Below are 21,658 nucleotides of genomic sequence, written 5' to 3'. Positions count from 1 at the left end.
AACCCTGGGCAACATCTTGACTGGAACCTTATGAGAGATCCCGAGCCAGAACCACACAGGTGCTCTTGAATCCCTGAGCCTCAGAGACTGTGAGATAATACATGCCTACTGTTTTGTTTTTTTTTTTGCGGTACGCGGGCCTCTCACTATTGTGGCCTCTCCCGTTGTGGAGCACAGGCTCCGGACGCGCAGGCTCAGTGGCCATGGCTCACGGGCCCAGCCGCTCCACAGCATGTGGGATCCTCCCGGACCGGGACACGAACCTGTGTCCCCTGCATCGGCAGGCGGACACTCAACCACTGAGCCACCAGGGAAGCCCCCTACTGTTTTTTTTAAGTCATGAGGTTTTGGGGTAATTTGTTATGTAGCCACAGTGAGCCTAAAACTTCACTGTGGGAATGTGGGAGTACTTAGCACCGATTACTTTAACGTCTTGTTGTAAATGTCAACCCCTCTGGGAGGCCTCCCCTGACCACCTCTCTACATTAGCCCGCATCCTATCCCTTTACCCTGTTTTATTTTATTTTAAGATAATACTTAGTTACTATTGGAAATAAAATAAAAAACCAGACCATATTGCTTATTTCTATATTTCTTTATAGGTTTATTGTCTCTCCTGTCTCGATTGAAGTTTCATGAAGGAAGGAGCTTATCTATTTTTCACCCAGGGCTTGGTGCTGTGTAGGAACTCAAATGCAGGGGCTGTTGTCATTGTTATTTCTATGCATGAATCCAAACTGGGGAGAAGAATAAGTGTGTGTGTGTGTGTGTGTGTGTGTGTGGTCTGTGGTTTCCCCTCAAGACAGATTTGCATGTTCTTGACTTTTAAAGAAAAAAGGAACTGAGAAAAACCCTAGTCACTTGAGTTGAGGACACAAGGAGAAGAAGCTGTCGAGCTCTGCCTGCTTCTTCTCAGGCTCCTGTGTTAGCTGCAGTCATGTGCACCCTGTATACTAACTCTGAGTACAGAGACCTGCCAGGTATGGCCCTGGCCAGGCATGGGCTGGGGACCAGGGGTGGTCAGGACCCAGGTTACCGTATTCCCACCTTGGGGCCAGAGACCAGGGTGTGAGGGACAGAGGAGGGAATGGGCTGGGCTCTCACTTGCCTTTCCTCTGGAAGGGCCCAGAGAAGAGGATGATGGTGACGATTATGAGAACACGGCACCACCGTACAAGGACCTTCCTCCCAAGCCAGGTAAGAGGACCTCTCAGAGACCAGGTGAAGAGATGTGTGATTTGAGGGATGAGGTTGGGGAACAGACTCCCCAGGGGGAACTAGCTGGGCACTGCAGACATACATGGTCAGCCTGCCCATACTGGGCACCATGATGGTGGGAGTATCCATGCATCTACCCTGAGGGTCTCTCAGTCTGATGGGGGAGGCAGTTTTGGGCATAGTCTTGGGTGAGCAGGTCTGAGAGGGGAGGGATTATGAAATTGGGGAAATCCTGAGGGTAATTGAGGGGTCTGCCTGCACTAGTGGGAGGATTCGGGGTCAGATGAGGGGACATTGGAGTGAGACTTGAGGGATGAACAGGAGTTTGTTAAGAAGAGAAGCCCAGAAAAGAACTGGTGGATGCAAAGGCCCCGAGACATGAAAGCCAGTATTTCAGAAGCTGTGAGTGGACTTGTCTCTCCAACCTCTTCGCATTCACACCCAGGGCCCAAATTTGCCTTTAGACTTGGGTCGTCCATGCCTGGCCAGGGACTCAACAAGAGTCCAATAAGTGTATATAAAAGTGGAGGCTGGGACTTCCCTGGTGGCGCAGTGGGTAAGAATCTGCCTGCCAATGCAAGGGACACGGGTTCGAGCCCTGGTCCATGGAAGATCCCACATGCCGTGGAGCAACTAAGCCCGTGAGCCACAACTACTGAGCCTGGGCTCTAGAGCCCATGAGCCACAACTACTGAGCCCGTGCACCTACAGCCCATGCTCTGCAACAAGAGAAGCCCCCATGCCGCAACGAAGAGTAGCACCCCGACTCTGCAACTAGAGAAAAGCCCATGCACAGCAATGAAGACCCAAACACAGCCCCGAAAAATTAAAAAATAATAAATAAACCCATTCTTCAAAAAAAAAAAAAAAAAAAAGTGGAGGCTTTGGGTCCAGTGGTTGGGACTGGGTGCTTTTACTGCCATGGCTTGGGTTTCACCCCTGGTTGGGGAACTGAGATCTCGCAAGCTGCGTGGCAGGGCCAAACGAAAAAAAAACAGTGGAGGCTTTGAGGTTTCCCTGAGTAAACTCCCACCAGGGGAAGCCCCTGGGCTCTGCTTTTTGACTGTCCGTCTCCAAATCCATCTTGGTCCCAGCATGGTCCCCAAGCCCAACCCGAAGACCCACCCCATCGCTGTCTTCAAGGCCACCCCTTCCCCAAATTTAGGTCCCACCCCCATCTCCAAATGCAGCCCCATCTCCAACCCATCTCCTGTCCAAATCAAAACTATCACCAAGCCCTAACACAACTACAACCCAACCTCAACTTCTCCCCCATTCCCCAATGCAGCTACAGCCGCATTCTTCATCCCAACTACACCCTGAATCACAAACCTACTCCCATGTCCATCACTATCCCTGACCCTTCTTCAACCCCATCATCTCAATCCAAACCCTCATCCCGACCTTCACCTTGACTCTATTCCCATACCCAAACTCACTTGTGTCTTTAACTTAGGGGGATCAACTGTCCCAGTTTGTGCAGAGATGAAAGATTTCTTGGAATGTGGGACCTCCTGTTTTAAAATTAAGAAAGTCCTGGGTCATTCAGGATGGTTGGTCACTGTATCTTAATCCTGTCCCTATCCCTAAGCCCAATTCCATTCTCATGCACAACCCCATCCCTAACCCTCCATTGCAATCTCAATCCTGTTTCTTTTTTCTTTTTTCTGGCCACACTGTGCGGCATGCGGGATCTTAGTTCCCTGACCAGGGATTGAACCTGTGCCCCCAGCAGTGGACGTGCGGAGTCCTAACCACTGGACCGCTAGGGAAGTCCCTCTTTTTTTAAAAAAAATAATAAATTAATTAATTTTACAATAGGTCCTTGTTGGTCATCTATTTTATTTTTATTTATTTATTTAAAAATATTTATTTATTTGACTGCACTGGGTCTTAGTTGCGGCATGCAGGATCTTCCTTGTGGTGTGCGGGCTCTTCATTGCAGCGTACAGGCCTCTCTCTAGTTGTGGCATGCAGGCTCCAGAGAACGTGGGTTCAGTAGTTGCAGTGCGTGGCCTCTCTATTTGTGGCGCATGGGCTCCAGAGGGTGCGGGCTCAGTAGTTGCAGTACGCAGGCTTAGTTGCCCCACGACATGTGGGATCTTAGTTCCCCAACCAGGGATCAAACCAGCGCCCCCTGCATTGGAAGGTGGATTCTTAACCACTGCACCACCAGGGAAGTCCCAGTCATCTATCTGAAATATAACAGTGCGTACATGTCAATCCTGTTTCCATTACTGCCTTTCCACCTCATTCCCATCCTTGGACCAGCTGTAATGCTGAACTTCTCTTTGCCAGGTTGGACGGCTCCACCAAGGCCTCCAAGGGCAGGTGAGCTGGGGCTGGGGGTACAGGAGACCCAGTGCTGGCTTTATCCTGATCTGGGCCTGAGCAACCATTCCTTCCTCCTCAGGAAAGAAAACAGAGAACCCCCCACTTCCCTGCAAGCTCCTGAAGAACACAGGTGAGCATCTAGGGCTGGGACCTTCCTGTTCACTTGGCGGAAGCCCTGCTCTGCCTGACTGTTGTCTTTCTGACCCCTTCCAGGCCTGAACCTCACCCCTGTCACCTGCACAACTCCTCAACTGGGTGAGCAGTGGGAATATCCATTACGAAGCCTGAGAGCGGACACTTGGAAGTCCTCCCTCCAGTCCCCCAATTCTGACCAAAGAACAAATCAGAGGGCTTGGGGGGAGGTTGTTGATCTTGGAAGACGAAATCTTTCAGTGACTTCTGAATAAACCTCTCTTGCCTTTCTCCCAGGCACTGATCTTGTACATCCTCCATCCCAGCTGCCTATAGCCAGTAAGTCCTTTAGGTTTACCTCTATCTCCCCTCTCATGGTGGCCAGTGTATTTGAGACCTATAGCTCTGGAGTGAGACCCTGGTAGAGAAACATTTCCTTTCAGGAGCTCCTCCTTTCTGAGTCTAAACCAGACCCCCAGGGACCCAGGATATCCACCAGGTACTCTTCAAGCCTTACCTCCTGCTTGCCTATAAGTTATGGGAAATGTTCTCTGCCCCAGATGCAAGGGTCCACAGCTTGGGCCACCGGGGAGCAGCTTGGGCAGGGGCTGCTGGAGTGTAGAAGACAATGCATCCAAATGTTAGGAGAAGAGCTGGGTCCAAGTTATGCATGACCTCTCCAAGCCCTCAGTTCACTTATTTGCAAAATGGGAATACTATTTATATCTACGTCATAAGGGTGAGGAGCCAGTAAAATAATAAGGATGTGACAGAATGTGTGGCGTATTGTATATTCCACAAATGCTCTGGGCTTCTTTAGCGTTTTCTCTCCCTGATATTCTCTTGCTGAACCCACCTGGTGATATAGTCATGACCGTAGTCATTTGCCCCCCTGCTCTTGGAGGAAAGCTCAGGGGTCCCTTCCTCACTATCTGAAGCACCAGCATCAGTCTCTCTGTCCCCATCTCTTCCCCCCAGCAACTCCAGTGCCCTGGATCAGTCGGAAGTCCGGAGGTCTTAGGTGTTACCAGGAGGAGAGACTGATGGTGTACGTGTGTCTGCTGGTGGTGGTGTCACTGCTCATGGGCTGCACTGGTCTGGCTGTTACCCTGATTAAATGTGAGTAAGGTGAGGATGGGGCATGCAGAGAAACTGGGGAAGGGGTATGGGAGGACTTGGGCTCAAGCTGGACTCCTTCTCATAGACCGGGAGGTGGTGGAAGAGCTGAGGATGTTAACCTTTCAGCAGATGGCATGGCAAGCAAATGGTGAGTGCTTTCAATCAACCCTTCAAACCATGCATATTGAGCACGAATATGATCCTCACATCCAGCTTCATGACCAACCCCAATGCCATCTGTGCTAGGCACTGTGCTAGGTAGCAGGGTGGGGGATGGGTGGGTAAGATGGTAAACACATCAGACATAGTCCCTGTCCCTGTGGAGTGTGTGTGTGTGTGTGTGTGTGTGTGTGTGTGTGTGTGTGTGTGTGTCTAGACCTCCACTGTCCAATATGGCGACCATGAGTCACTGTGGTTGTTGAGCACTTGAAATGTGGTCATTTTGGATTGAGATATATTGTAAGCCTAAAATACATATGGGGGGCTTCCCTGGCGGTCCAGTGGTTAAGACTTCGCCTTCTAGCGCAGGGGGTGCGGGTTCCATCCCTGGTCGGGAAACTAAGATTCCACATGCCTCGCAGCCAAAAAAACAAAAATAAAACAGAAGCCATATTGTAACAAATTCAATACTTTAAAATTGGTCCACACCGAAAAAGATCTTAAAAAAAAATACATACAGATTTCATGGGAATTCCCTGGAGGTCCAGTGGTTAGGACTCGATCCTTTCACTGCCTTGGGCCCGGGTTTGATCCTGCTTGGGGAACTAAGATCCTGCAAGCCGCGTGGCACGGCCAAAACAAAAAAACAGAAAGCCACAATACAAACAAAAAAAGCCCAACCAAAAGATACATGTTTCAAAGCTTTGCTACAAAAATAACGTCAAATCTATCAATAATATTAATAATGATAATCTTTAATATTGATTATACACTGAAATGCTAATCTTTTGGATATATTGAGATAAACAAAAATGGCATTCAAATTAATTTTACTTTCTTTTGACTTTTAAAACACTAGAAAATTTAAAATTACCTATGTGGTTCACATCTTGTTTCTGTTGGACAGTACAAGCATAGACAGCCATTTACCAAATTATCATCCAAGTGAGGGTAAAATTCCAAGTTTTGATGAATAGTCCGAAGGAAGAGGAAGGCAATTCTATGAAAAAATCTAACAAGGGGTCTTGACCTTATCTTTGGGAGTGTCATATAGAGTTTCGCTAGGGAAATGGTACTATAGCTGTGTGAAGGAAGAGAAGGAGTTAACTTGGTAAGGAGTTCAGGGTCTCAGGCATGTGCAAAGGCCCTGTGGTAGGAGGCGACATAAGTACAAGGGAGGAGAATGGTGAAATTGGGTAATTGAGAGATGATGAATTCTTGGATGAGGGTTGTGGTTGTGGGGATGAAGAGTAGTAGGTGGAGTGGAAAGATTTAGGAGGTAAAATTGACCAGACTGGGGATGAGTGAGTGGGAATGGTGGTGAGTGAGAGGGAAGAGTGTCAAGGATAATATATATGTTATCTATCTATCTATCTATCTGTCTGTCTATCATTTATCTATCTAATATTTCTGTCTTGTCCAACTGAAGGGCCATCTAGTGATGGCCCTGGGGAGTATTGGGAGAGGGCAAATCTGTGTGAAAGTAGTGGGAACACATACATTAGTTGTAGAAGAGGCTTTCAGTATGATTCCTGAAGTCTGAAAATTGCTCCATTCCACAATCCTTCACCCCACACTTCAGACCAAGCCACTCTTCCACTCAAAACCCATCAATGGCTTCTCACTGCCCGGAGTCCAACACAAAACCTTTAGCTTTGCATTTAAGGATCCAGACACCAGACCTCTTCCCACTTTGAGCTCAAGCTCCTGTGAGATTCTGCTTGACCTCTACTGCACCAGTCTTTCCCAACATGCTTGTCTCTGGACCTTTGCTTCCAAGGTGGCTCCTGCCTACTGAGCCTCCCCATCCCCTTAGAGATACGGAATCACCATTTTCCTTTAAAACCCACCTCCTGCAAGAAGCCCACCATCTTTACTCTTCGCCATGCCTCAGGGATTAATCTCTCCTTGGAGTCACATTAGGGCTCTTCTTGGGCACTGAGCATGTGTTTTTGAGTTTTACCACCACCCACTAGAACATGGGTGCAGTGAGGGAACGGAGCTCTTGCTGTTCTCTGGTGTGTCTGCAGTCAGTGATGGGTAGGTGGGTAGGTGGGGGTTTGGGTCTCTAACCCTACAGCCCATCCCTGCTGACAGTGACTGGCATGGCGGGGCTAGCCGGCCTGAAGAAGGACATTGAACGAGTAAGAGCTGACACCAACCAGTCCCTGCTGGAACTTCGGGGCTTATTAGGTGAGTGGGACTTGGGGAACTTCCCTGAGATGGGGGACATGGCAGAGCTGCTACACTGCATGAATCCATGGGAGTGATTCTCAGTGTAATCTATGTGAGTGGTGCCCACCTGGAGTGGAGCAGTGCATAGCCTGCACAGCTGTACATGGCATACCATGTACATTACTCTGGTTCTGGGTCCACTCTGACAGAATCCTATCTTGTCCCCAGACTGTACCGGGGTCACTTGCCCTGAGGGCTGGCTCCCTTTTCAGGGTAAGTGTTACTACTTCTCTCCAAGCACCAAGTCATGGGATGAAGCCCGGAAGTTCTGCCAGGAGAATTACTCTCACTTGGTCATCATCAGTAACTTTGCTGAGCAGGTGAGCTGTCCCTACCGAGCCCTTGAGAACCAGCAGGGCCAGCCTGCCTCTCTTTTAGGATTTACATATCCTTCCCAGGCCTGGATGTAGAGAAACTGGAATTGCTGTTGAGTCACTAAAACTTTTTTAATAATATGTTTTATTTTTAAATTTATTTTTAATTAAAAAATATTTTTGGCTATGTTGGGTCTTCGTTGCTCCGTGCGGGGTTTCTGTAGTTGCGGCAAGCAGGGGCTACTCTTCGTTGTGGTGTGCAGGCTTCTCATTGCGGTGGCTTCCCTTGCAGAGCATGGGCTCTAGGCATGCGGGCTTCAGTAGATGCAGTACACAGGCTCAGTAGTTGCGGCACGCGGACCCTAGAACATGTGGGCTTCAGTAGTTGTGGCTCATGGGCTCTAGAGCGCAGGCTGGCTTAGTAGTTGTGGTGCACGGGCTTAGTTGCTCCATGGCATGTGGGATCTTCCCAGACCAGGGATCTAACCCATGTCCCCTGCATTGGCAGGCAGATTCTTAACCACTGCGCCACCATGGAAGTCCCCACTAAAACTTTTAATATGAAGGTTAAGGGGGTATGCTTTGCTTGAGTTCAAATCCTGATTGTGTTTACTTATCCTCTCTGAGTCTCAGTTTTCCCTCTAACATGGAGATATAATATAATGGCTATCTCTTAGGTAGCACTTTCTATTGTCTAGGCTGTATTCTAAACATCTTACATGCATTCACATAATTCTAACAACAGCTTTATAAATTAGTGTGTGAGTCAGGAGACGTTATGTTATGTTGAAGTAACAGACAGTCTCTATAGCTCAATGATGGAAGTGTATGAGGCAAGTCATACACTGACTTTTAAAACTTCTACCTATGTGCACTCACAAAGAAAGTCCCATTGGCACTGCTATGTTTTAAGATGCAGGGAAAGATGGTTTCATCAATGTTTATGTAGAAGGAGAATTGGAATATGTGTAAATAACTTTAATGACTTAATACTATCAAAGCTAAGTGGTAAGACCATTTGTACACAGTATATATCATTACATATCAGTACTTCACAGGTGAGGAAACTGAGGCATATTTCACTTAAGCAACTTGCTTGTTACAACTAGTAAGTGTCAGAGCTAGGATCTGAGCCCAGGAAGCTGGTTTCAAAGTCCATGTTCTTGGCCATAAGCTTCATAGCACTATTTGATTAGTGTTTGCATGGTTTATCTTTTCCCATCCTTTTATTTTTAACCTGTCTATGTCATTATTTTAAAAGTAGATTTCTGGCTTCCCTGGTGGCACATTGGCTGGGGATCTGCCTGCCGATGCAGGGGACGCGGGTTCGTGCCCTGGTCTGGGAGGATCCCACATGCTGCGGAGTGGCTGGGCCCGCGAGCCATGGCCACTGGGCCTGCGCATCTGGAGCCTGTGCTCTGCAATGGGGGAGGCCACAGCAGTGAGAGGCCCGTGTACTGCAAAAAAAAAAAAAAAAAAAAAAAAATTAGTTTTCTTGTAGACAGCATATAGTGGGGTCTTACATATATATTTTAAATTCAATCTGACAATCTCTGGCTTTTAATTGGTGTTTTAAGACCATTTACATTTAATGTAATTATTGATTTGGTTAGATTTAGGCCTACCATCCTATTTTTTTCCCTCTATTTAAAAAAAATCTTTCATAGCATCATTTGTATGAGTAGGTAGTACAGAGGGGTTTTTTTTTTTTTTTTTTTTCAGTACGCGGGCCTCTCACTGTTGTGGCCTCTCCCAATGCGGAGCACAGGCTCCGGACGCGCAGGCTCAGCGGCCATGGCTCACGGGCCCAGCCGCTCCGCGGCATGTGGGATCTTCCTGGACCGGGGCACGAACCCGCGTCCCCTGCATCGGCAGGCGGACTCCCAACCACAGCGCCACCAGGGAAGCCCCGAGGGGTTTTTTTGAGATTAAATTAGATGATGTAATTTAATTAGATGTAATAAGATGATGGGGAGGTATAAGTCATACTCCCTAAACTCAGGTGCATAAGAAATATAACTTTGTTTTCTTTAAATAACTCATTTCCTGCCTCTTTTGAACTCCCATTATACCAGGAGGGTGGAAATTTTGTCTGCCAGTTGAGATCTTCTATCTTTCTTCTGAGTAGGAACAGCTTATATGGGGTCAAGGCAGAGGGTAGTGCATGTCTGGTCCTCAAGGTCTTTACTCCAAGCTGGTATCCACTGGGACATCCACTGGATGAATGATCCTGGACAAATTACTTAACTTCTCTCTGCCTCAATTTTCTCATCTATAAAATGGGGTTAACAATCCTTGCTCCAGTAGGTCACAATGAAGATCAAATGAGATATCTGTGCAAAGTGTGTAGGTCACTTATTAACTTATTAATTCAATGAACACTTTTTGAGCACCTACTATGTGCTAGGCACTATTGTAATTTGATGGACCAAGCAGCTCTTTTCTCTTTCTGGTTTCCTGATACTTCTCTGGGGCTTTACCCAGGCAACAGGGTCGAGGTACACTCTACTTTTTAGAGTTTTCATACCCATCTGAGATTTTGGCCATCACTTCGGACTCTACCAGGGAATGAAATGCAGAGCCCTCTTTCTGGCACCCACCATGTCTACATCTCCATAATTTCCTTCACATTGCAATCTTTCCTCTCTACCTTTTAGGGAATCTTGGTCTTGAATAAGGTTGAGTGAATGAGATATGATTTGCATACAGTAAAATGCACAGATCTTAAGTGTACATTCACTGAGTTCTGGCATATGTATACACCTGTGTAACTGTCAACCCAGTCAAGATTTACAATGTTTCTACCACCCAGGGAGTTCTTTCATGCCCCTTTCCCAGTCACGCCACCCCCACCCTAGGGAGCTACTTATCTGGTTTCCCTTACCATAGATCAGTTTGCCTGGAGAGGAGTTGCTTTAAATCATGATATTTTCATTTTCTTCCTAATCTTTTGTCTTTTGCCCAAGTCCTTTCTTTTCTCCCAAAGGCCTGGACTTTGGAAATATAAAAGCCAGGAATCCCCATTCCTTTCCTTCCCCTGTCACCCAAGTTCTTCTGCCTGGATACAGATGAGGACTGCAGGGTGGCGTGAAAGTACCAGGGAAATCAAGATATCACTTATTATTATTAAAATGTTCCTTAAATTATATAATGTTAAATGTTAAGATGTCGTAGTACTTACTGCACGTCAGACACTGTTTCAAGCTCTTTATGCATACTAATTCATTCAACCCTCTCAATAACTCTATGAGGAGGTAGCTACTATTATCCCATTTTACAGAGGTGGAAACTGAGGCACAGAGTGGTTCATAGGTTTTGCAAGAAGGTGGCATGACTATTACCACTGAACATGCTCAAGTGGGAGGAATGCGCTGATCTTGTTCTACATGCCATGGGGACTGGGAAGGGTATTGAGGTGGCACTCACAAGCCCTAAATGTGTGTGGGACAGAGCAGAGGGTGTGTAGGACAAGAACTGATGCCTGAATGAAGTTTGTACTTGCAGAACTTTGTGGCCAAGGCTCATGGCTCTCCTCGGGTATACTGGTTGGGGCTGAACGACAAAAACCGTGAAGGGGACTGGAGGTGGCTGGATGGGTCACCCATCACTTTCAGGCAAGTATCCAGGGCTCTTGGGATCTCTCTTCCTTGTAAGTCCTTGTGAAGTCCAAACCAGCAGATTCTTTAGAATTCCAGGCTGAGCTGGACTGGGAGGCACAAGGGTGCTTTTTTTTCTGATAGGGCTTCTGGTGCCTGTACTTTAATTTTTCCTCCATTGAAACATCTCAACCTTTAGCACAGCTGCTCAAACATATCAAGTCCCCAGACCAATGGTTGGGGGGAGAAAAAGGAAAAGGAGGCATGGCTATAGGGCAAGAGGAAGAGGAAGATTTTGATTTGCTAAAAGGATAAACAGGATTTCATTTTTTGGGCACTCTTTATAGTAGCTCATTTATTTAATCTTCTTAATAATTCTGTAAAGTGAGTACCATTATTCTCTCCATTTTGAAGGTATGGAAAATGAGGCACAGAGAGGTTAAGCAACCTTCCCAAGGTCAGACAGCTAGCAGGTGGCAGTGCCACCCAACCTGGCTTAAAACTCTATGCTCTTAGCCATTATGCTTTACTTTCTCAAGGAGTGTATGTATTTGTATTTTAAATAAATATTAACAAATTGTCCCCCATACTGGTTATACCAATTTATTCTCTCACCAGCTTGACTATAATTTTTTGCCCACACATTCATCAAACTTTTGGAATTTTGTTGGTTTATATGTAGGTGAAAAATGGAAACCCAGTGTAGCATTAATTTGCATTTCTCTTATCCCTGAGGTTGGGTGTATTTTCATATGTTTAATAGCCATATGTATTAACTTTTCTGTGAATTACCTATTCATATCTTTTGTGTATTTTTTATATTGTGGTTTTGGTCTTTTCCTTACTGATTTCTAGGAGCTCTTTCTATATTAGAGATATTAGTGTTTTGTCTGGGGATTTTATTTTTTATTAAAGATTCCTGGAAGGAGGCAGAGCTCTGCAAATTGAGATGTCATGGCATGGTGTGGCACTGCAGGTGCTCAGCTCACATCCCTTCATGGGGCTGGTGAGGGCTCTCCCCAGCAGGGGGCACTGACTGCTAAAAGTTCACAGTTATGCTTTCTCCAGAGAGTTGACTTCAGCTGAATGGAAGCCTGTTCAGCTAGGAGTTTACTCCACTCCCATTGGGGTCATGCCACAGACAGTGACCAGTTAAGAGAAGCCTGGACCCCTTGTTTCAAGTTGGAATAACTCTGTGGTGCTATTCAAATTTCAGAGTTTCCTATGGGATCAGGCTGAGGCTAGATCAGGCTGAACCTACATCCTTGCTCAATTCTATCCGCTGCCACATCCTGTTTCTCTCACTCACTGTCTCCTGAGAACAGCCCTTAATAAATCCTCTGCACCCGAATTGCCAAATCTGGCTCTGCTTTAAGGGAACATGACCTAAGACATTACAATACCTAGAAGGTTGGGAGGAACCTGGTGTAACAGAAGTGTTCTTTGGAAGAGGAAGCAGAAACTGACCAGATGCAGGAAACTGATTCAGGAGCTGGGAGAATTTCTGGTGAACAGGAGGTGAGGCTGAGTTAGAACAGACAAGCTGCTGGGGTGAAGGGGATAATACAGCATGTTTAGGTAATTCTGAAAGGCTGAGAAAAGATTTGGATGGAAGAAAGAGCCTGAACAATGAAGGCCTTTCTTTTTCTTCCGATAGTCTTTTTTTAAAAATTAATAAACTTTATTCTTTTTTCTTTTATTATTATTTTTAATGGAAGTATAGTTGATGTACAGTATTATATAAGTCACAGGGATATAATATAGTGATTCACAATTTTTAAAGGTTATACTCCATTTATAGTTATTATAAAATATTGGCTATATTCCCTGTGTTGTAAAATATATCCTTGTAGCTTATTTATACTTAATAACTTGTACCTCTTTCTCTCCTACCCCTGTATTGCCCCTCCCCACTTTCCTCTCCCCACTTGTAACCACTAGTTGGTTCTCTATATCTGTGAGTCCGTTTCTTTGTTGTTGTATTCACTAGTTAGTTGTATTTATTAGATTCCACATATAAGTGATATCATATAGTATTTGTCTTTTCCTGTCTGACTTATTTCACTCAGCACAATACCCTCCAAGTCCATCCATGTTGTTGCAAATGGCAAAATTTCATTCTTTTTTATGTCTGAGTAGGACTTTATTTTTTAGAGCAGTTTTAGATTTACAGAAAAATTGAGAAGAAGGTACAGAGAAGTATTTCCCATATTCCTTCTCTCCCTCACACTTTTTTTCTATTATTAACACCTTGCCTTAGTGTGGTGCATTTGTTACAAATGATGAACCAATATAGATACATTATTATGGACTAAAGTCCATAGTTTACATTAGGGTTCGCTCTTTGTGTTGTACATTCTCTGGGTTTTGACAAATGCATGATGTCATGTATCTACCATCACAGTATCATATAGAATAATAGTTTCACTGCCCTGAAAAATCCCCTGTGCTCCACCTATTCATCCCTCCCTATATGCACTTTTTCCTTTATCCAGCTTTTGGGACCCACAGGAACCCAACAACCTCCATAATGAGGACTGTGCCAGCATGAACAAAGGTGGCACCTGGAATGACCTCTCTTGCGACAAAACTACATATTGGATTTGTGAGCGGAAATGTTCCTGTTGAACCCAAGAGCTGAGGTTGGGTGGGGGTCTGTACCCGGTACCCCTTGGCTTTTGGACATGAGAACCTCCTGCCCTCTGAGAACTGATGTGGACGTGTCCAAGATGGAACCAGCAGCCTGGATGTAGCGAGTTCCCTGGGGTGCAAGCCAGGTCATTTCTAGGGCGAGGACTTGGGGGCTTGTTCAGTTGGATGGTGTCTTAGTCTGTTCAGCCTGCTGTAACAGAATACTGTAGAGTGGATGGCTTATAAATAACAGACATTTATTTCTCAAAGTTCTGGAAGCTCGTAAGCCCAGGATCAAGGCTCAGGGAGATTCAGTGTTTAGTGACGACCTGCTTCCTGGTTCATAGATGCCATCTTCTCACCATGTCCTCACATCCTGGGAGAGGCGGGAGCTCTCTGGGGTCCCTTTTATGAAGACACTAATCCCATTAATGAGGGCTCCACCTCCATGACCTAATCACTCCCAAAGTCCCAACCTCCTAATAGCATCACATTGGGGCTTGGAATTTAACATATGAGTTTTTTTTTGTGGGGGGGGACATAAAACTCAGTCCATAGCAGATGGTGAGCTGGAGAGACACCAGGTCTTGGTAATGGTCTCCCAGTTCTGAGGTCTGGAGGAAAGTCACCAAGTCCCTGGCTCTTAGGAAATGATACTGATTCTGGGAGCTCCAGGTCTGGCACTGACTGAGCTGGAACAGAAAATACCCTGGCTCCTGTGGACCATGATATGCTGGGACTGGGATCCCTTACTGCCTACTTGATGTGGACCAGCTTCTGGGAAGCAGGTGGGGCAAAATTATTCCTGACATGAAGCTTTTTCGATGTCCTGGGTGAGGTCTGCCCAAGCTAAGTGGTGGAATCAGACCTCTGCCAAGACATGGAACTTCTAGAAAGACAGACCAGCTGAATCATCCAGTGTGGCAGGCCACGTCTTGGTCAGATCCTCAGGACTATGGAGATATCTACCCACATGTGCCTTTAGGCCTTTTGTTGGTCTGTAAAGCTCTTTGATGAAGTAATTCACTTGACTTATGAGTGGATCTTCTTGGGCTATTAGCTCCTGCAATGTTAAAGCTTCTCAAAATGCCAATTCATTGTGTGGTCCTTGCCCACTGTGTCAGTTTGCTGGGGCTGCCATAAACTGGCTTAAACAACAGAAATGCATTGTCTCACAGTTCTGGAAGATGGAAGTCTGAGATCAAGGTGTTGGCGTGGCTGGTTTCTGGTGAGCTCTCTCTCCTTGGCTTGTAGATGGGCTGTCTTCTCTCTGTGTCTTCACATGGTTTTCCCTTTGTAAGTGTCTGTGTCATAATCTCATCTTCTTTTTTTAAAAAAAATTTTTATTTATTTTTGGCCACACGGCACGGCTTGAGGGATCTTAGTTCCCCGACTAGGGATTGAACCTGGGCCCCTGCAGTGAAAGTGAGGAGTCCTAACCGCTGGACCACCAGGGAATTCCCATTGTCTTCTTCTTTTAAGGACACCAGACATATTGGATTAGAGCCCACCCTGATGACATGATTTAATTTAATTACCTCTTTGAACACTTTATCTCCAAAGTCTCCACATTCTGAGGTGCTGGGGGTTAAGATTTTAACATGTGAATTCTGGGAGGGGGGGCACAATTCAACCCACTAAATGCCAGAGGTGTCCTTCCCAGTCATTGTGCTAATCAAAAACACTCCCTAGGGTTTCCCTGGTGGCGCAGTGGTGGAGAGTTCGCCTGCCGATGCAGGGGACACGGGTTCGTGCCCCGGTCCGGGAGGATACTACATGCCGTGGAGCGGCTGGGCCCGTGAGCCATGGCCGCTGAGCCTGTGCGTCCAGAGCCTGTGCTCCGCAACGGGAGAGGCCACAACACTGAGAGGCCTGCGTACCGCAAAACAAACACAAAAAACAAAAAACAAAACAAAACAAAAACACTCCCTAGAGGGCTGGTACTACCCCCAGCTGAGCACAACTCAACACATCAATCTCTTTAGACAATCCCTGCATTTGTGTCCAGGGGTGGGTACAAGCCAGTGAATTTATTGATCAACAAGTGCCCTTGACTAATAGCACAATAATTCCTGTTTTGACTGAGAGCAGGGTGGGGTGGGGGTGGGGTGGGGGGATTAAGACAAGGAGGCTCTGAGCAGGGGAAGCAGTGGGAGCAGGGGATTGGCATTCACTTCACTTCCTGTTCCCTCTGTACTTGTCTCCTCCCACCTCCACACCTGCCCCCCAACTCATCAGTATCGAAACTAACCCTCCATATGGCCCATATACTGCAGAGTGGGTGGGCATCCTGTTCTCAGCCCTCTACCCAGGGGAACTTTCGCCCAAGGAGCTGTTTTTCTGGGGTCAGGGTAAGTTTCCCCATCTCAGAAGAGGAAACTTCAGTTTCCCCGAATATGTGTGTTGAGAAATGGGGAAGCAGGGGGGCTGTGGTCACATCTCTGAGTCATGCTGTGGGGGAATGTTCCACAGTGGAGCTGGTCCAAACCTATCTCCCTTCTGCATCTCTCATGACTGTCTAATTTCAGGGAGAGAGGAACACATGAAGGAGGTCCTCTTTACCTCTATTTTTTAAAAAAAATTATTTATTTAATTAATTTATTTTTGGCTGCGTTGGGTCTTCCTTGCTGCCATTGGGCTTTCTCTAATTGCAGCGAGCGGGGGCTACTCTATGTTGCGGTGGGGAGGCCTCTCATTGCGGTGTCTTCTTTTGTTGTGGATCATGGGCTCTAGGCGCGCAGCCTTCAGTAGCTGTGGCGCACGGGCTTAGCTGCTCTGCAGCATGTGGGATCTTCCAAGACCAGGGCTTGAACCTGTGTCCCCTGTATTGGAAGGTGGATTCTTAACCACTGCGCCACCAGGGAAAGCTCTCTTTACCTCTTTGGGTCTAGGGGACCAAAGGTTGGGCATTCTTGGTGGTTAAAAAAAAAAAGCCATGATTAGTCAAGCATATATTATGCACTAGATAGATGGAGTAGCTCTCATTTAATCTTCACGATGATTTTGTGAGGTTGGAATAATTACCAACCCCATTTTATAGCTGGGAAAACTGAGGCCCAGAGAGGTCTCATGGCTTGTCCGTTGTCATTTAGTGGATAAGTGGCAGAGATGGTATTTGGACTCAGTCTGTGCCTCCGGTGGTTGATTTCTCTCTGTAGCACCTGCTGCCATTCAAGGGACTGTCCGTACACCTGAATTATCTCTGAAAACTCTAACCTTGTAGATCTTGCCTCAGCCCACAGTTATAGGAAAGGAACAACATGATACGATAGACATCCTGGACTGAGGTGGGAGAGCAGGAATTGGGTTCTGAGTCTGTTGATAAATCATCTCTGTGGCTCTCCTGGGGCTATTACAATAATGCAGGTGAGGGATGATGGGGACCAGGGAGCTAATTGTGAAGGCAGGAAGAATTCTAGATCTATTTTGAAGATACAGCTAGTGAGATTTGCTGATGAACTGGATGCTGGGTGTGAGAGAAAGAGAAGCCTAAAGAATGACTCCAGGTTTTCAGCTTAATTAGTAGGAAAGAAGGAGTTATCGTTACTAGAGATGGGGAAGAAAAAGTACTTATGCTAACAACACAGTTAAATTTAGGTGGTTCATGAACTCCTGCCAAGTTCTAAGAACGTCTCTTGGTTCAAGGATAGAATCTTATGTGTAGCAGATGTGCTCATGCCCTCCTTATATCCTTAGTCCTCACATTTTCAGTGACTTCTGTTGGCCAGCAGCTGCCACTGGGAAACACCTTATCTGGCAGAAGGCAGGTGAGAAGCATCAGGGGGAAGATGCTTCCTGGAACAATCCTCAACCAAAGCCTGAACTTGGTATACACATGTCCCAGCTCCCTCATCCTTCAGGTGAGATGAGTCTGAGATGCAGGTCCCAAGTGACTGCCCAGAGGTCCCTGCTGGGATTAAGCTCCCATCTTGTATTGGCTTCCTTTCTTCCCCTGATTCACTTCTTTGCAACCCTGCTGGTGTTCACTGGGATCACCTCCAAAATAAACTACTTGCATTAGAATCCTTGTTTCAGAATTTGCTCCCGGGGGAGCCCAAACTAAGACACTATGGGACAGGAGAAGATGAAATTGCAATATGATTCTGGTTTTCCTGGGATGGAGGGGTTTCTGGGATGCAGGACTTTTAGTGCCAAATCCGGGAAAGTCCAGGGCAAACTGGGATGAGTTGACCACCCTTATAGGAGGACAGTGTGGTGTTAGAGAAGCCAGGAGAAGAGAATGCTTCAAGAAGGAAAGGGGATAATGCATACATAGATAAAACCATCATGTTGTACACCTTAAATATATACCAATTTTGTTTGTTAATTATATCTCAATAAAGCTGGAAAAAATACCTAAAAATACTTGATTGTCAAAAAAGAGAAGAAAGGAGGACCAACAGAGTGAAATGTGACCCAAAGGTCAAGTTAGAAAAGACTGAGAAGCCATCAGTGTACTTAGCACTGAGGAAGCATTTGGGACATTGAGTCATTCTTGGGTGTGTTGGAAGCAGAAGTCAGACTGCAGTGGGCTGAGCAGTGAAGGGTGGGAGGAAGTGGGGACAGCAGGGTGTAAACAAATTTTCTAGAGTTTTGGCTATGAAGAGAAGTAGATAGAATGGTTATTGTAGCAGGGGGAACTTCTGGGGTGGAAGAGACCTGAACATACTTCCTCCCTACTCTTCCAACCTCTACCCCCAACTATTCCCATAGTAGATCTCCTGGGTCTCCAAGACTGATCGTTTTCCTTCATGATTTTCATCTTTTGGCATTTTTTTTGCTCTGTTTTTTTCATTTTTTTGAGATATTTCTTCCACATGGTCTTCTAGCTCACTAATTTGTCTCTTAACAGTGATCGTCCTCTTCTTTAATTCATCCAGTAAAATTCTTTTTATTTATTCCCTTTTTATTTGGTTGCATAGAATGTTTTGGTGCTGTACTTGAACCTCCTTGCATTCTTCTTTTTTACTATTCTTGTTTAAAGTTGTTGTCTGTCTACTCCAGCAGCTTGATTTTCCTGGGTGACAATTATGTTGGACCATCCTCTTTTTGGCTGTTGGGGGCCTCTCACGGGCTGTCATTTTTCTTTGGGGCTCAGATGTGGGGGTTGAGAACTCTAAGTGGTGACAGTTTCCCAAGTGATGAAAGGAGATGGATTCTTCACTGCAGGGGTCTATGTGTGCACTAGGCAGGTGTGCAGAGGTGCCTCCTTGCTCCCCAATCTCCTTGCGTTCTTCTAGATTCAGGAGCAGAGCTCCTTTTGGAGGCCTTGGGAGCCAGATGGATCAGACACACACACACACAGGAGTGATGCTGACCTTATCCCAGGATGTCTGTGGACCCTGGTGGATCAGACTCTTCATAGGATGAACTGCGTCTGATTTCCACCCAGAGCATTCTTCAGCTTACCTTGGAACTTTCCACCTGGTGCATAGGGGAGACACTTCAACCCCAGATTTCCCTTTGGGGATCCCCCCAGAGATATCACTCTCATGCCCACCCAGCTGCCATGGGTCCCAGCAGACTTTTGGTTCAAAGAGGCAGATATATTAAGGTAGAGAGTGGAGGGGAACTGAGATGTGTGCAGATGGCCATTTTCCTAGAATCTGCCAACTCTCTTTCTTTATCATGGGGGCCAGCAAACTATAGCGTTGTGTGTGTGTGTCTCAAATCCTTCCTGCAGCCTGTTTTTGTATGGCCAGTAAGCTAGGGATGGTTTTTGTATTTCTAAAGTGATATACACATATATCCCTTTACACACATGTCACACAAATGTATTTATGTCTGTCTGTCTATCTATCACCTATCTACCTATCTATCTATCACTATATCTAGCCTGAAAAGTCTAAAATTTCTTTTTACAGAAAAAGTTTGCTCATCCATTTTTTAAAAAAGTAGTTATTTATTTATCTATTTATTTATTTGGCTGTGTTGGGTCTTAGTTGTGGCATGTGGGATCTTTCATTGTGATGCATGGGCTCTGTTGCCGCACAGGCTCTTCTCTCTAGTTGTGGTGCATGGGCTCCAGAGTACGCAGGCTCAGTAGCTGCACATGTGGGCTTAGTTGCCCCGCAGCATGTGGGATCTCAGTTCCCCAACCAGGGATGAACCCGTGTCCCCTGCATTGGAAGGTGGATTCTTAACCACTGGACCACCCGCTAAAGAGGAAAAGGAAAGTCCCGCTAAAGAGGAAAGTCCTGCTAAAGAGGAAAGTCCCGCTCATCCATCTTTAGCATACTTAAATGCCACTGAGGAATGTGAGGATGTGAGAGAGATGGAAGACTCAGGAGAGAGAGGAGATAATCAATGGAGAACGGTCCCCAAAGGGGCAGGAGGAGACAAGATCCAAAGCACAGCGGTGGAGGTTAGTTTCAAACAAGAAGAGGGACCCTCTCTGCCATTGTGGAAGAACGGAGGAGATGATGAGAATCAGTGGGGGAAGGAATCAAGGATGAGTGTGGATGTGGGTATAATTGTAAGGGATGTTGAGGGAGTTTTCAGATAGTTGAGGGAGTTTTCAGATAGTTGAGGGAGTTTTCATAAGCTGGTGTTTATTTTCTCTGTGAAGTAGGAGACAGTCTTCTACCTTATATAGAGAAAGGGGATGCAGATAGGGGAAAGAACTGAAAAACTAGAACTCCCCATGTGGGGAAGTTGACCAGGGAGAGGAAGAGTGAGTTCCAGGTAGCCTGGAAGGTCTTGTTTAGACCAGAAAACACACATTTGTATTGGCTCCTAGCTGAGTGATTCTGAGAGCTCACTGCCTTGATGGAGAGCAGAGAAGAGACAGGATTGGTTCCTAAGGAAGGATGCTTTGGACTGCAAGTAACAGATAACCTGGCCCAACTGGCTTAACAAAAAGAGTTTGTTTGTCTTACATATGAAAAAGTTCAAGTGTTGGTTCAGCAACCCAACAGTGTCATAAAAGCCCAGATTATTTCTGTCTTTTCACTCTTCCACCCTTAGTATTTCCATGATATCTTCTCTCCAAGCCTCATATTATTATATGATAGCAGCTAAAACTAGGAAGTAATCGGCAAGCTCTTCTTGAATTTGTATTTGTTTTTATCAAGGACAGAATATATGTTCCAGTAGGTGTTTCTTATATCTCAGTGGGTAGAATTGATCCAAATGCCCATCCCAAACCATTTGCTAGCAAATAAGAATAAGATCACTATGGTTAGTTTATACCAGGGTTTCTCAACCTCAGCACTACTGATATTTAGGGATGGACAGTTCTTTGCTGTATGTGTGGGGGCTGTCTTGTGTATTGTAGGATATTCAACAGCATCCCTGGCATCTGTCACTTCGGTGTCAGTAGCATCCCCCCTTGCCCCAGTCATGACAACCAAAAATGTCTCTAGACATTGCCAAATGTCCCTAGTGGTGGGGATAAATCACCTCCAGTTGAGAATCACTGGGCTGAGACCAATCTCAATTGACCTCTGGACCCAGGTACAGTGCTATCCCAAATATGAAAACAATCAAGGTTCTGTCAATAAGGAACATGTGATGGTGGTGATGGCTACTGAGTAGACAATCCACAGTGCCTGCCATGGTTGGATCAGTCCTGGATTTGGGTTTTCCCAGCTAAATATAGAATCAGAATGAGGAAGCAATGGTGTTGAAAGCATGGGAGAGGACCATTTGACATGGTTGATCACGAGATTTAGCCTGGATAAGGCAGGAGGTAAACATGATGGTTTGAAAGAAGCTGATGGTTTGAGGGACTAAATGAGTTTAAACTCATTTAGTTTAAACTCATAGTTTAGAGCAAGTTTAGGATGAGAGAGAGTAAGAAACTGAAAAAAGGCCTTGAAAAGGGCTTCTTTATTTACAAAAAGTCCAGGGAATATTTGCAATGGTCATGATTTGTGTATCCAGGAACAAACATTGATTGAACACATCAGTGAAGAGAAG

The 21,658-nt window shown here is 45.8% G+C and overlaps 1 protein-coding gene across 1 annotated transcript; it reads left to right on the top strand.

The window, feature by feature from the left end:
• Nucleotides 1–855: 855 nt before the first annotated feature.
• CLEC17A (C-type lectin domain containing 17A) lies at nt 856–14,636 on the top strand. The gene is made up of 12 exons (XM_032627864.1): nt 856–980; nt 1,123–1,197; nt 3,517–3,549; nt 3,632–3,682; nt 3,766–3,807; nt 3,982–4,023; nt 4,663–4,803; nt 4,889–4,951; nt 7,060–7,155; nt 7,366–7,517; nt 11,016–11,125; nt 13,603–14,636. The coding sequence occupies exons 1-12, from the start codon at nt 938–940 to the stop codon at nt 13,733–13,735; spliced, it is 981 nt and encodes a 326-aa protein (XP_032483755.1). The 5' UTR covers nt 856–937; the 3' UTR covers nt 13,736–14,636.
• Nucleotides 14,637–21,658: the final 7,022 nt, after the last annotated feature.

The sequence above is a fragment of the Phocoena sinus genome, chromosome 3, assembly GCF_008692025.1.
Source record: "Phocoena sinus isolate mPhoSin1 chromosome 3, mPhoSin1.pri, whole genome shotgun sequence".
NCBI classification, from domain to species: domain Eukaryota; kingdom Metazoa; phylum Chordata; class Mammalia; order Artiodactyla; family Phocoenidae; genus Phocoena; species Phocoena sinus.
This window is presented reverse-complemented; position numbering and strand designations above follow the sequence as displayed.

Coding starts and splice junctions, on each gene's coding strand:
- CLEC17A (XM_032627864.1), top strand. CDS start 938: ATGTGCACCCTGTATACTAACTCTGAGTACAGAGACCTGCCAG. Junction 1,198..3,516: donor GGACCTTCCTCCCAAGCCAG/GTAAGAGGACCT, acceptor TCTCTTTGCCAG/GTTGGACGGCTCCACCAAGG. Junction 7,156..7,365: donor GGAACTTCGGGGCTTATTAG/GTGAGTGGGACT, acceptor TCTTGTCCCCAG/ACTGTACCGGGGTCACTTGC.